At 46.6% G+C, this 13,876-nt stretch overlaps 1 protein-coding gene across 5 annotated transcripts in view; it reads right to left on the reverse strand.

The window, feature by feature from the left end:
* The window catches only part of LRP1 (LDL receptor related protein 1), a 486,645-nt gene that overhangs the window by 88,464 nt on the left and 384,305 nt on the right, over positions 1-13,876 (reverse strand). For all 5 annotated transcript variants that reach the window (XM_063952427.1, XM_063952428.1, XM_063952429.1 and 2 more), the window contains 4 exons: positions 11,596-11,720; positions 9,810-10,181; positions 8,781-8,970; positions 7,858-8,062 (listed from right to left, as the gene is read on the reverse strand). In XM_063952427.1, coding sequence (XP_063808497.1) covers positions 7,858-8,062; positions 8,781-8,970; positions 9,810-10,181; positions 11,596-11,720 — 892 coding nt within the window. The remainder of the gene's footprint in view (positions 1-7,857; positions 8,063-8,780; positions 8,971-9,809; positions 10,182-11,595; positions 11,721-13,876) is intronic.

Genomic DNA, 13,876 nt, shown 5'->3' on the forward strand with positions numbered 1-13,876 from the left:
ATTAAAACATAAACACATATAAAACAATAGGGTTGTGGGCATACACCCAAATGATGGTGAATAGAAGATATCAAAAGACAAAAAACAAAGCGTCAACAGGTCAAAAAAATGATGCATACAGTGTATGTGGGATTTAAACCACTAGGTGTGAAAAAGCTGTGATAAAGAGCCAGGAGCGTGAAACACGTTGGCGGCACCACTAGGAAGGACTGCTACCAGTAAAAAAACTTTAGAGCAAAGCAGGGTGTCACCGTGGACACACCCCGCTTTTTCACACTTAGTGGCTCCAGTCCCACACACTGGGTATGCATCATTTTGAGACCAATTGACTTTGTTTTTTGATATTTTCTATTCACCATCATTTGGGTGTATGCCTATCACCCTATTGTTTTATATGCCTTTATGTTTTAATCAGTGTATGTGTCATATTTTGTTATATATATATATATATATATATATATATATATATATATATATAATAAGAATTTACTTACCGATAATTCTATTTCTCGTAGTCCGTAGTGGATGCTGGGGACTCCGTCAGGACCATGGGGAATAGCGGCTCCGCAGGAGACAGGGCACAAAAATAAAGCTTTAGGATTAGGTGGTGTGTACTGGCTCCTCCCCCTATGACCCTCCTCCAAGCCTCAGTTAGGATACTGTGCCCGGACGAGCGTACACAATAAGGAAGGATATTGAATCCCGGGTAAGACTCATACCAGCCACACCAATCACACCGTATAACTTGTGATCTGAACCCAGTTAACAGTATGACAAACGTAGGAGCCTCTGAACAGACGGCTCACAACAATAACAACCCGAATTTGTTTGTAACAATAACTATGTACAAGTATTGCAGACAATCCGCACTTGGGATGGGCGCCCAGCATCCACTACGGACTACGAGAAATAGAATTATCGGTAAGTAAATTCTTATTTTCTCTAACGTCCTAAGTGGATGCTGGGGACTCCGTCAGGACCATGGGGATTATACCAAAGTTCCCAAACGGGCGGGAGAGTGCGGATGACTCTGCAGCACCGAATGAGAGAACTCAAGGTCCTCCTCAGCCAGGGTATCAAATTTGTAGAATTTTGCAAATGTGTTTGCCCCTGACCAAGTAGCAGCTCGGCAGAGTTGTAATGCCGAGACCCCCCGGGCAGCCGCCCAGGATGAGCCCACTTTCCTTGTGGAATGGGCCTTGACAGATTTAGGTTGTGGCAAGCCTGCCACAGAATGTGCAAGTTGAATTGTGCTACAAATCCAACGAGCAATCGTCTGCTTAGAAGCAGGAGCACCCATCTTGTTGGGTGCATACAATATAAACAGTGAGTCAGACTTTCTGACTCCCGCCGTTCTTGAAATATATATTTTCAATGCCCGGACCACGTCCAACAACTTGGAATCCTCCAAATCGTTAGTAGCCGCAGGCACCACAATAGGCTGGTTCAGGTGAAACGCTGACACCACCTTAGGCAGAAAATGAGGACGTGTCCGCAGTTCTGCCCTGTCCGTATGGAAAATCAGATATGGGCTCTTATATGATAAAGCCGCCAATTCTGATACTCTCCTGGCTGAAGCCAGGGCCAGTAGCATGGTTACTTTCCATGTAAGATACTTCAACTCCACCGATTTGAGCGGCTCAAACCAATGGGATTTGAGAAAATCCAAGACTACATTAAGATCCCACGGTGCCACTGGGGGCACAACCGGGGGCTGTATATGTAGTACTCCTTTTACAAAAGTCTGGACTTCAGGAACTGAAGCCAATTCTTTCTGGAAGAAAATCGACAGGGCCGAAATTTGAACCTTAATGGACCCCAATTTGAGGCCCATAGACAATCCTGTTTGCAGGAAATGTAGGAATCGACCCAGTTGAAATTCCTCCGTGGGGGCCTTCCTGGCCTCACACCACGCAACACACTTTCTCCAAATGCGGTGATAATGTTGTGCAGTCACCTCCTTCCTGGCTTTTACCAGTGTAGGAATGACCTCTTCCGGAATGCCTTTTTCCCTTAGAATTCGGCGTTCAACCGCCATGCCGTCAAACGCAGCCGCGGTAAGTCTTGGAATAGACACGGTCCCTGCTGAAGCAGGTCCGGTCTTAGAGGTAGAGGCCACGGATCCTCCGTGAGCATCTCTTGAAGTTCCGGGTACCAAGTTCTTCTTGGCCAATCCGGAGCCACTAGTATCGTTCTTACTCCCTTTTGCCGTATAATTCTCAGTACCTTTGGTATGAGAGGCAGAGGAGGGAACACATACACTGACTGGAACACCCACGGTGTTACCAGAGCGTCCACAGCTATTGCCTGAGGGTCTCTTGACCTGGCGCAATACCTGTCCAGTTTTTTGTTGAGGCGGGACGCCATCATATCCACCATTGGTTTTTCCCAACGGTTCACAATCATGTGGAAGACTTCTGGATGAAGTCCCCACTCTCCCGGGTGTAGACCGTGTCTGCTGAGGAAGTCTGCTTCCCAGTTGTCCACTCCCGGAATGAATACTGCTGACAGTGCTATCACATGATCTTCCGCCCAGCGAAGAATCCTTGCAGCTTCTGCCATTGCTGTCCTGCTTCTTGTGCCGCCCTGTCTGTTTACGTGGGCGACTGCCGTGATGTTGTCCGACTGGATCAACACCGGCTGACCCTGAAGCAGGGGTTTTGCCAGACTTAGAGCATTGTAAATCGCTCTTAGCTCCAGTATATTTATGTGAAGAGACATCTCCAGGCTTGACCATACTCCCTGGAAGTTTCTTCCCTGTGTGACCGCTCCCCAGCCTCTCAGACTGGCATCCGTGGTCACCAGGACCCAGTCCTGTATGCCGAATCTGCGGCCCTCTAACAGATGAGCACTCTGCAACCACCACAGAAGAGACACCCTTGTCCGTGGCGATAAGGTTATCCGCTGATGCATCTGCAGATGCGATCCGGACCATTTGTCCAGCAGATCCCACTGAAAAGTTCGTGCGTGGAATCTGCCGAATGGAATCGCTTCGTAAGAAGCCACCATCTTTCCCAGGACTCTTGTGCATTGATGCACAGACACTTTCCCTGGTTTTAGGAGGTTCCTGACAAGTTCGGATAACTCCCTGGCTTTCTCCTCCGGAAGAAACACCTTTTTCTGAACCGTGTCCAGAATCATTCCCAGGAACAGCAGACGTGTCGTCGGGGTCAACTGAGATTTTGGAAAATTCAGAATCCACCCGTGTTGTTGCAGCACTAGTTGGGTTAGTGCTACTCCGTCCTCCAGCTGTTCTCTGGACCTTGCCCTTATCAGGAGATCGTCCAAGTAAGGGATAATTAATACGCCTCTTCTTCGCAGAAGAATCATCATTTCGGCCATTACCTTGGTAAAGACCCGAGGTGCCGTGGACAATCCAAACGGCAGCGTCTGAAACTGATAATGACAGTTTTGCACCACGAACCTGAGGTACCCTTGATGTGAAGGGCAAATTGGGACATGTAGGTAAGCATCCTTTATGTCCAGGGACACCATAAAGTCCCCTTCTTCCAGATTCGCTATCACTGCTCTGAGTGACTCCATCTTGAACTTGAATTTTTGTATGTACAGGTTCAAAGATTTCAGATTTAGAATAGGTCTTACCGAGCCGTCCGGCTTCGGTACCACAAATAGCGTGGAGTAATACCCCTTTCCCTGTTGTAGGAGGGGTACCTTGACTATCACCTGCTGAGAAAACAGCTTGTGAATGGCTTCCAATACCGTCGCCCTGTCTGAGGGAGACGTTGGCAAAGCAGACTTTAGGAACCGGCGAGGGGGAGACTTCTCGAATTCCAACCTGTAACCCTGAGATACTACCTGCAGAATCCAGGGGTCCACCTGTGAGCAAGCCCACTGTGCGCTGAAATTCTTGAGTCGACCCCCCACCGCTCCTGAGTCCGCTTGTAAGGCCCCAGCGTCATGCTGAGGGCTTTGCAGAACCCTGGGAGGGCTTCTGTTCCTGGGCAGGGGCTGCTTGCTGCCCTCTCTTACCCCTTCCTCTGCCCCGAGGCAGATATGACTGTCCTTTTGTCCGCTTGTTCTTATAGGACCGAAAGGACTGCGGCTGAAAAGACGGTGTCTTTTTCTGTTGGGAGGGGGTCTGAGGTAAAAAGGTGGATTTTCCGGCAGTTGCCGTGGCCACCAGATCCGATAGACCGACGCCAAATAATTCCTCCCCTTTATACGGCAATACTTCCATATGTCGTTTGGAATCCGCATCACCTGACCACTGTCGCGTCCATAAACTCCTTCTGGCAGATATGGACATCGCATTTACTCTCGATGCCAGAGTGCAAATATCTCTCTGAGCATCTCGCATATAAAGGAAAGCATCCTTTAATTGCTCTATAGTCAATAAAATACTGTCCCTATCCAGGGTATCAATATTTTCAGTCAGGGAATCCAACCAGACGACCCCAGCACTGCACATCCAGGCTGAGGCGATGGCTGGTCGCAGTATAACACCAGTATGTGTGTATATACTTTTTAGGGTAGTTTCCATTCTCCTATCAGCTGGATCCCTGAGGGCGGCCGTATCAGGAGACGGTAACGCCACTTGTTTTGATAAGCGTGTGAGCGCCTTATCCACCCTAGGGGGTGTTTCCCAGCGCGCCCTAACCTCTGGCGGGAAAGGGTATAATGCTAATAACTTTTTTGAAATTAGCATTTTTCTATCTGGGTTAACCCACGCTTCATCACATACATCATTTAATTCCTCTGATTCAGGAAAAACTACAGGTAGTTTTTTCACCCCCCACATAATACCCCTTTTTGTGGTACTTGCAGTATCAGAGATATGCAAAGCCTCCTTCATTGCCGTGATCATATAACGTGTGGCCCTACTTGAAAATACGTTTGTTTCATCACCGTCGACACTAGATTCAGTGTCTGTGTCTGGGTCTGTGTCGACCGACTGAGGTAAAGGGCGCTTTACAGCCCCTGACGGTGTCTGAGACGCCTGGGCAGGTACTAACCGGTTTGCCGGCCGTCTCATGTCGTCAACTGATTTTTGTAATGTGCTGACATTATCACGTAATTCCATAAACAAAGCCATCCATTCCGGTGTCAACTCCCTGGGGGGTGACATCACCATTATCGGCAATTGCTCTGCCTCCACACCAACATCGTCCTCATACATGTCGACACACACGTACCGACACACAGCAGACACACAGGGAATGCTCTTATCGAAGACAGGACCCCACTAGCCCTTTGGGGAGACAGAGGGAGAGTTTGCCAGCACACACCCAAGCGCTATAATATATATGGGAACAACCTTATATAAGTGTTGTTCTTTATAGCAGCTTAAATATATCAAAATATCGCCAAAAAAAATGCCCCCCCTCTCTGTTTTACCCTGTTTCTGTAGTGCAGTGCAGGGGAGAGTCCTGGGAGCCTTCCTCACAGCGGAGCTGAGCAGGAAAATGGCGCTGTGTGCTGAGGAGAATAAGCTCCGCCCCCTATTTCGGCGGGCTTTTCTCCCGGAGTTTTAGATATCTGGCATGGGTTAAATACATACATATAGCCTCAATGGCTATATGTGATGTATTCTTTTGCCATAAAGGTATTAAATATTGCTGCCCAGGGCGCCCCCAGCAGCGCCCTGCACCCTCCGTGACCGCTTGGTGTGAAGTGTGTGACAACAATGGCGCACAGCTGCAGTGCTGTGCGCTACCTTCATGAAGACTGAAGAGCCTTCTGCCGCCTGTTTCCGGACCTTCAATCTTCAGCATCTGTAAGGGGGGTCGGTGGCGCGGCTCCGGGACGAACCCCAGGGTGAGACCTGTGTTCCGACTCCCTCTGGAGCTAATGGTGTCCAGTAGCCTAAGAATCCAATCCATCCTGCACGCAGGTGAGTTGAAATTCTCTCCCCTAAGTCCCTCGATGCAGTGAGCCTGTTGCCAGCAGGACTCACTGAAAATAAAAAACCTAAAAACTTTTTCTAAGCAGCTCTTTAGGAGAGCCACCTAGATTGCACCCTGCTCGGACGGGCACAAAAACCTAACTGAGGCTTGGAGGAGGGTCATAGGGGGAGGAGCCAGTACACACCACCTAATCCTAAAGCTTTATTTTTGTGCCCTGTCTCCTGCGGAGCCACTATTCCCCATGGTCCTGACGGAGTCCCCAGCATCCACTTAGGACGTTAGAGAAATATATATATATATATATATATATATATATATATATATATATATATATATATATATATATATATATATATATATATATATATATATATATATATATATATATATATATATATATATAATAAAAAAAAATCTAGTACTCTTTTAAATATATTGTACGTACTACATTCATACCCTAGCACCCAGTGGGCTAAAAACACCAAACCCACATTTGCATATGATAAAAATCTTCATTTGGCATATATAATTATACTACAATTACAAACGGGTGTATCTAAGGGTTCGAGCACCCCTGGCAAAGTAAGGGCTGGTACCCTCCCCCCATATTTGAAATAAGGAGGGTGTATCAAAAAGGGTGTGGTCTTGTGGGGAAGGGGCATGGCCAGTGCTAGTAAATATATTTCTATTTTTATAAGTGGAAAGCGGTCAAACCGCATTCAGGGATGCTACTGCAATATCTCTGTTCTCAGCGCTTCGTCGATTGGATCACATTGGCTGTAAACACCTCTGCCTGATTGACAGGCAGAGGCGTTCGCAGGGAGGGCGGGGGCAGTGATGGACCATTACGGGGGCGGCATGGGGAAAATGGGGACAGGCCGTCTGCATTTACGGGGCGGCTGAGTGACATCACACGCAGCCACCCCTATGTGAAAAATGGCGGTGGACCACAGTTGCTGCGACCACAATTAAATTGCAGCTGCAGTCGCTGAGCAGGCCATTCAGCATGCTGGACAGCCTTGCCCTGCGATGGATGAGCATCCCCCAGCATGCAGTAGAAAGGATTGCAGATTCTGCTTTTTAGCAGAATCTGCAATCCTTACCGAATAACCCCCACTGCCATTAATACATCTGATACCGCCCATAGGCACACACATATACACTTGCATACATACTGTCACACAAAACACATACAGTACATATGATATACTGTACAGTCACACATGCAGTATATACAAATAGTCACACACATGCACACGTATATACAGTCACATACATATATACTGTAGTTACACACTTATTCACATACATAATCACACACTAATACACACATAAATACAGTAGACACTTAAACACACACAAACATACATACACATATAGTCACATACATAAATGCAGTCACAGACACACATACAGACAGTATATAGTGTTTACCCCCTCACTTCACAGACAGGGTACACTCAATGCATGTACTTTAGTAGCTCCTTGTTCTCTCCCCCTCTCCTTCATGCTGCTGGGTTACCTGGCAGGGCACTTACTGACTAAGTGTCGCGTAGCCCCGCCCCCCTGTTTCCACTCCGTCCACTTCCCGTAGGTCAATGCCGTGCAGTGCAGTCTTGTGCCACCCCTCCCCTCCCTTAATCCGGATTGTACCTTGTGATTGTCTGTTACTGCCGGCGCCGGTGTCCAGCTGCACAGCACTACAGCTCCTGGCAACAAGGAATGCTGGGAGCTGTAGTTTATGTTAAGTCTGATTACAAGTGAGGTGCAGTGCGCTGCCACCTGACGCTGGCACTAACAGACAGTCACCAAGTCTGACAGTACTACTGGATTCTACCCCCTGGCCATGGATGACACTGCCAGGCGGCGCCCCCTCCTTGCCTGGCGCCCCTGGCGAGTGCCATCCTGGCCAATGGGTAGATACGCCCCTGATTACAAATACCTAAAAATACTGTATTTGGTTTAATTTTATGTTTTACTAAAGGTCACTCACATGTCTATTGGTGCCGTCATATTCGCAGCGCTCAATCTTGTCAAGAGTGGCATCGGAGAAGTACAGTTTCTCAGCTCTGTGATCTATTGCAAGTCCATTGGGGGTGCGGATGTCACGATCAATAATGATAAGCACATTGCTGCCTGTAAGTGTTGCCCGCATAATACTGGGGTGCTGCTCATTCCAGTTGGTCCAAAACATGAAGCTGCCAAAGATAGACGAGGGACTCTTTACTACTACAGAGAAATTGTATTTGCATCACAACAAAAGACACAAAGATATTTGGGCTTATATGTAACAGGCTGCTGTTTCCTGGTACCGACGTCATTTTGGTGAGATTTTTTTGTCTGCTAAATTTAAAGGAGCATAGGGGGTAATTCCAAGTTGATCGCAGCAGGAACTTTGTTAGCAGTTGGGCAAAACCATGTGCACTGCAGGGGAGGCAGATATAACATGTGCAGAGAGAGTTAGATTTGGGTGGGTTATTTTGTTTCTGTGCAGGGTAAATACTGGCTGCTTTATTTTTACACTGCAATTTAGATTGCAGATTGAACACACCCCACCCAAATCTAACTCTCTCTGCACATGTTATATCTGCCTCCCCTGCAGGGCACATGGTTTTGCCCAACTGCTAACAAAGTTCCTGCTGCAATCAACTCCCCCAATAAGTATTAAAGCAGAACCAACTTTATTTTGTTTAAAAACTGGTTTGCCACTTTAAATCAAGTGGCTATCTCACAGACATCATGCTGGGACCAGAAAACCAGCAGCCTGTTATATATGGGCCTTAGAATCAATTAAAATAATAAAATAGTAAAACAATTGAAAAAAAAAAAAAATAGAAAACGTTTCTGAAGAGTCACATTCCATTGTGACTCTCTGCTAAAGCAATACAAAACATGGCCAAAAAAAATACCACCTACTTCTGACATTCATCCAAAACAAAGGCACGTGGATGATCATCTCCAGACATAGTGACAACAGTTTCTCGCTCAAAAGCCCCAAAACGTTTTTGGTCAACAGTGTGGCGTGTGATTGTAGAAGTGGTGTAACTGGTCCAGTACAAGGTGTCCCAGGCCCGATGATAAGCCAGCCCTTCCACCGAACCTACATCTGTTACAAGGGAAAGATATTCCTGGTAAGTACTTGGGGGTTCTATTTTCTTAATATGTATTTTATTCCCCATCCGTTTTCTTCACAAAGACACATTCATACTCTTTAGACTTAGACACCTGACATTTATTTAGGTGTAAAAGGTTGCAGATGTTCAGCTCATTGTAGTGACAAAAACCTTTACGGAAACTTTCTTCCGGTCTATGCTGCTTGCTGAAGCATGACTGAATGCACAATACTTTTGGCACAAAGTAAAAACACTCTAGAGGAGAACAGCCTTCTTTATCCAGTGACTGAAGCTAAATAAAGAGGTGGGAGTGCAAAGGGTGTGACTGAACACATATTTAAGGGGAGATTTTTGGAGAAAAAAAATTGGAGGCTGTTCCTGTACAAAAAAGTACAAAAATAGTTAAATGAATACAGAAATGCCGACAACATGCCCTCTGCCCATCTTTTATGCAGGTCACTAGAAAAAGAGCTTAGAAGAATGGGATAAGAAGGGGCTTTTATTAGGAGGAGGAGGAATCTGTTTGGTTTCCAGTGTCTCTAGGGATAGACAACCCTCTGTCTGAGAAATCAGTTGCCTTAAATGCCAGCAGATCCCCCTAAATAAATGCAGCAGTTCCAAATTTCTCTAAACTCATATAAATTCTGTCAATAATGAAATGGACAAATGTCTGGGAGATGGAGACAGCCTGTAGATCATCAGCTTCTATGCAGCTACAGAGATTCAGTCCTAGCTAGCCTAGTGAGAGACTGGCTGAACAGGAAAGGACCTGGAGTTAAACAACTGGCAAGGGAACAGTATACAGTATATATAAGAAGAACAAAGATCTTACTCTCCACGACTGTCTTTCGTCCAGTGCCATCATTGTTGATCTGTTGGATGTTCCCAAAGTGGATATCACTGTAGAAGATGCGTGTTCCTCCTTTGTCACTGCTCTGATAGTCAAATGCTAGAGCAATAACATTCTTCATGTGTTCATGATCTTCAAAGGGTTTGACAGGCGCATTGAGGCTGCTTTCATCTGATAAATGTATACTTTTTAAAATGGTCCTTTCTGAATACAAGAGGTAACCGTCATACTCCCTGCAGCTCAGTCCATTTTCTGCAAGCATTCCATGGGCACAGGCACAGGTGCGTTGTCCTCCACCTCGGTAGAGGCACAATTGTTGGCAACCACCATTGTTATCAGCACATACATTTGTTCCTGTTAATTGAAACACAAATTTATCACTCCAAAATTGCTCCAGATAAAAAACTTTATTTCCCTTATTTAACCCCTTGCCTGGCTTGGTCACGTGATGCAACCGAAGCCAGGAGTCCATTACCTGGCTAATCTCTGCGTGGGGAGTTTATTTTACTACTAAGGGGTCAATCCAATGCCTGTCGCATACTCTCCAACGGAAAGGATCCGACAGTTCAGTATTCAATTAGCGGGCATTTCCGACAAGTTTTTGCCCGTTTCCAACAATGCCAATCTGACTTTTTTTTTAAAGTCGGATCAGCATTGTCGAAAACGGGCCAAAAAACCCGTCGGAACTGCCCGCTAATCCAACAAAACACGTGGATCCGCGGCTAATCCGCCGATTCACGCGTTTTCCAACAAGTCGGAAAAACGGCAACTCATTTGAATAGGTCAAATCCTGATTCGACCTAAAAAAGCCAGAAACTGTCGTCTTTCCGACTTGACGGCAATTCCAACTTCAATTGAATAGACCCCTAAGGAGGTGTGGGAGGTACTGTTATTAGTATTTAAGACCACCGTCTGTTTCCAGTGGTGGATGGGAAGTAATTTTAGAATCGGGGGGAGGGATGATTAATTAAAAATAATTTTTAAACTTTGCTAAGTAATTAAAAAACACGACAATTTGTGAGCGGTTTCGTGGGAAACAATAGTCAGCTGAGTGGTTAATACATACAGAAACTTAACGCAACCTTATACGAAACGGAATAATTTTTTGTACAGTCCACAAGTCTAACTTTATCACCTCAAAAATATACAAGGCAGCCCTTTTCCTCATTTTCACTGACAGCCAGGCCAAATATCAGTAAAGAGGTGGCATGGCCAGCCTAATCATAAGCAGCAATCAAGAGGTTGCAGCTTGTGAGTGCTCCTCCCACCCTCACACCTCTTCTAGAGACATTTAATGCTGGTGTATTACAGATTTTGCAGAGCCTTGAGAAAAACAGCTGAATGCAGTACCTGCCAGAGCCCTAGCCAAGATAATGGGAAGGACCACGCTAAGGAAATATTTACTTAGACTGTAATGCAGCTTTCATTTCAGACCACCCTCAGTGATAGTTTTCTGTAGGCAATAATAAGACCTTACTCAAATGAATTTCACTTGCTGCTAATCATCTCACATCATATGGAATCAGCAACATAAGGACTGCCAAAGGTTCCCTACGTATGGTCTTTGAGAAGGCATTGCATGTTTCAGAGCGGTGCTCTCTAGTATTGTATGTTGTTGCTTAATGGTACAACAATACTGCTCAACTGTAATAGCTAGAGAAGGAGTCCTAGCAATGGTACAGTGATGTAAATGCCAGAATAGCAGCTGTAAATTAGTGAATAGTATATCCTGTGTTCTGATGGTGCGGGCACTCCATGCAGCACATACCCTTCTGGCGGTCTTTGTTGAAGACTTTGATGTCTTTGAGCTGTACTCCTATTCCAGTTCGCAGAGAGACAGATTCTGTAGCGTTGTCCTTGTTCCCTCGTTTAATGGAGCCATTAGCATGAGTCCTGGGAGAGGGGCAGGAGCATATGTCATGGGAAGCACAAGATTAGGGAAGAAAAAGGAATCAACTTCAATAAATTATTGTTTAAGCTCTCAGGAGCCGAATCCTATCTACCCTCTCATGCTTGCACCTGTCAACCTTGCATGCCCTTGTTCTGTAGATTTGTAGTAACTTAATACTTTGCAACAGTCATTTTTTATGTTAAAGCCTTCCTGAATCCATCGGGGACACTGGGCCCTGGAAACAAAGTCTTGTTCAGAGCAATGGCAATTTATATATTCTACATTGTTAATGCCTCAGACTTTCACATTCCCAACCTGCTAGACATTTTTCTAAACAAGCCCCACATCACATGACCAGAAAAGAAAAATATATCTGGAAAACATTAAACTTTCTGATACAGTAGCTTAAATAGGAGAATCAGGGCGCACAAATACTGGGGGTGCAGTGCCCAGTAAAATGCAAGTACAAAAAACCTTGAGTGTACCCAGTTGTTGAACCCTAGACCCTGGGGATTTTTCAAAGCTGTACCATGGAGATAATATGCCAAAACAACTGTCTTACACAACATGACACCCAAAACTTATATGGACTAAAAAGGCAATAGGGCAGCTCAGTACAGGTGGCGAGTGGAATCATCATGGTACAACACTCAAGGGGATGTAGTTGGAATCCCGGCGGTCGGAATCCCGACCGCCAGAAAGCCGGCAGTGCTGCCACAGCTATTCCGACTCCTGGGTGTCCACAACACCCATGGAGTGGGAATAGAACCTTTGGCGAGCGAAGCAAGCCACCAAACCCGCAGCATGGCGAGCCCACAAGGGGCTTCAAACCGTTTGCCCCCCTGCCGGCATCCTGACGGTCGGAATTCCAGCGTTGGAATTTTGACCCCCGGGATCCCGTACCCAACCCCACTCAAGAGTCATTTACTGATCTGGAATACAGTAATAGAGCATTGGATTGTAAAGAACACGTTTTCCTACTACAATGTAAGTATGGCGAATCACAGCCGAGACCTATCTTACAACTGCCTGTATGGACACAGGCAAATACCGCCTGAAAACATCATACAGTACCACCAAATGCAAGAGATCCATGTTAATTAAAAACACCCTTGGGTAGGTGGGTGGGATGCTAATTCAAGCTGAAGAAGTCTCCATTTTGCTCTATGTTAGATTGCATAGTTTAGAACAGTTGTTCCGATTAGTATTCTAGGGTGTGCATCTGCAATTGTTTTCTTGTGTGTGGTACCACAGATCCTGGGACAGGCAGTGAAGGTCTTCAGCCCTTCAGCACTGGACTCCTTGTATCCAGGGCCGTGACTACATGTGTGCTGAGTGTGCGCTGCCCACAGTGCATAGGCACTGTAAACGCAAATGGGCACACTCTCTTCCCCGCTGCCTCCTGCGCAAAGCGGCCATGGCGGCCAGCACCCGTGCTCGCTTGAATCTGTCTGCCGTTGCCTACCCTCTCGGCCGCAGCTGGCCTGTCCCTTTCTGTCAGCTCGGCTGTCAGATTTCCTATTGTACCATTCAGAACTCCGGAGCGCTGCCTTTCACTCGGCAGCGGCGCACACGTGACTTTAGGAGCTGTAGGAAGAGTCCAGCGCAAGAGCGGACCGAAGCAGCGTGGGGTAAGTCACAGAGGCGGGGGGAGGTTACAACTGGCAGCGGGAACACACACTTGGCTCAGTGGCTCCACACTGATGTCCCTCACTGTTCCCTACACGCTATCTAAACCCACTCTCTGCTCCCCCCCTCACTCACCCACCCTCACTACTTCCTACACCCACTGTCTCTGCTCCCCTCACTCACCCACCCTCACTGCTCCCTACACTCACTCTCTCTGCTCCCCTCACTCACCCACCCTCACAGCTCCCTACACCCACTCTCTCTGCTTCCCTTATTGCTCCCTACACCCACTCTCTCTCTGCTTCCCTCATTGCTCCCTACACCCACCCAATCTCTCTGCTTCCCTTACTGCTCCCTACACTCACTCTCACTGCTCCCAACACCCCGCCTCTCTGCGCCCCTCACTCACTGCTCCCTACACTCTTCCTCACTGCTCCTTACACTCACCCACCCTCACTGCTCCCTTCACCTTTCCTCACTTTTCCCTACACTCAACCTTACTCACTGCTCTCCACAACGACCAGGGCCG

The sequence above is a fragment of the Pseudophryne corroboree genome, chromosome 2, assembly GCF_028390025.1.
Source record: "Pseudophryne corroboree isolate aPseCor3 chromosome 2, aPseCor3.hap2, whole genome shotgun sequence".
Lineage (NCBI taxonomy): Eukaryota > Metazoa > Chordata > Amphibia > Anura > Myobatrachidae > Pseudophryne > Pseudophryne corroboree.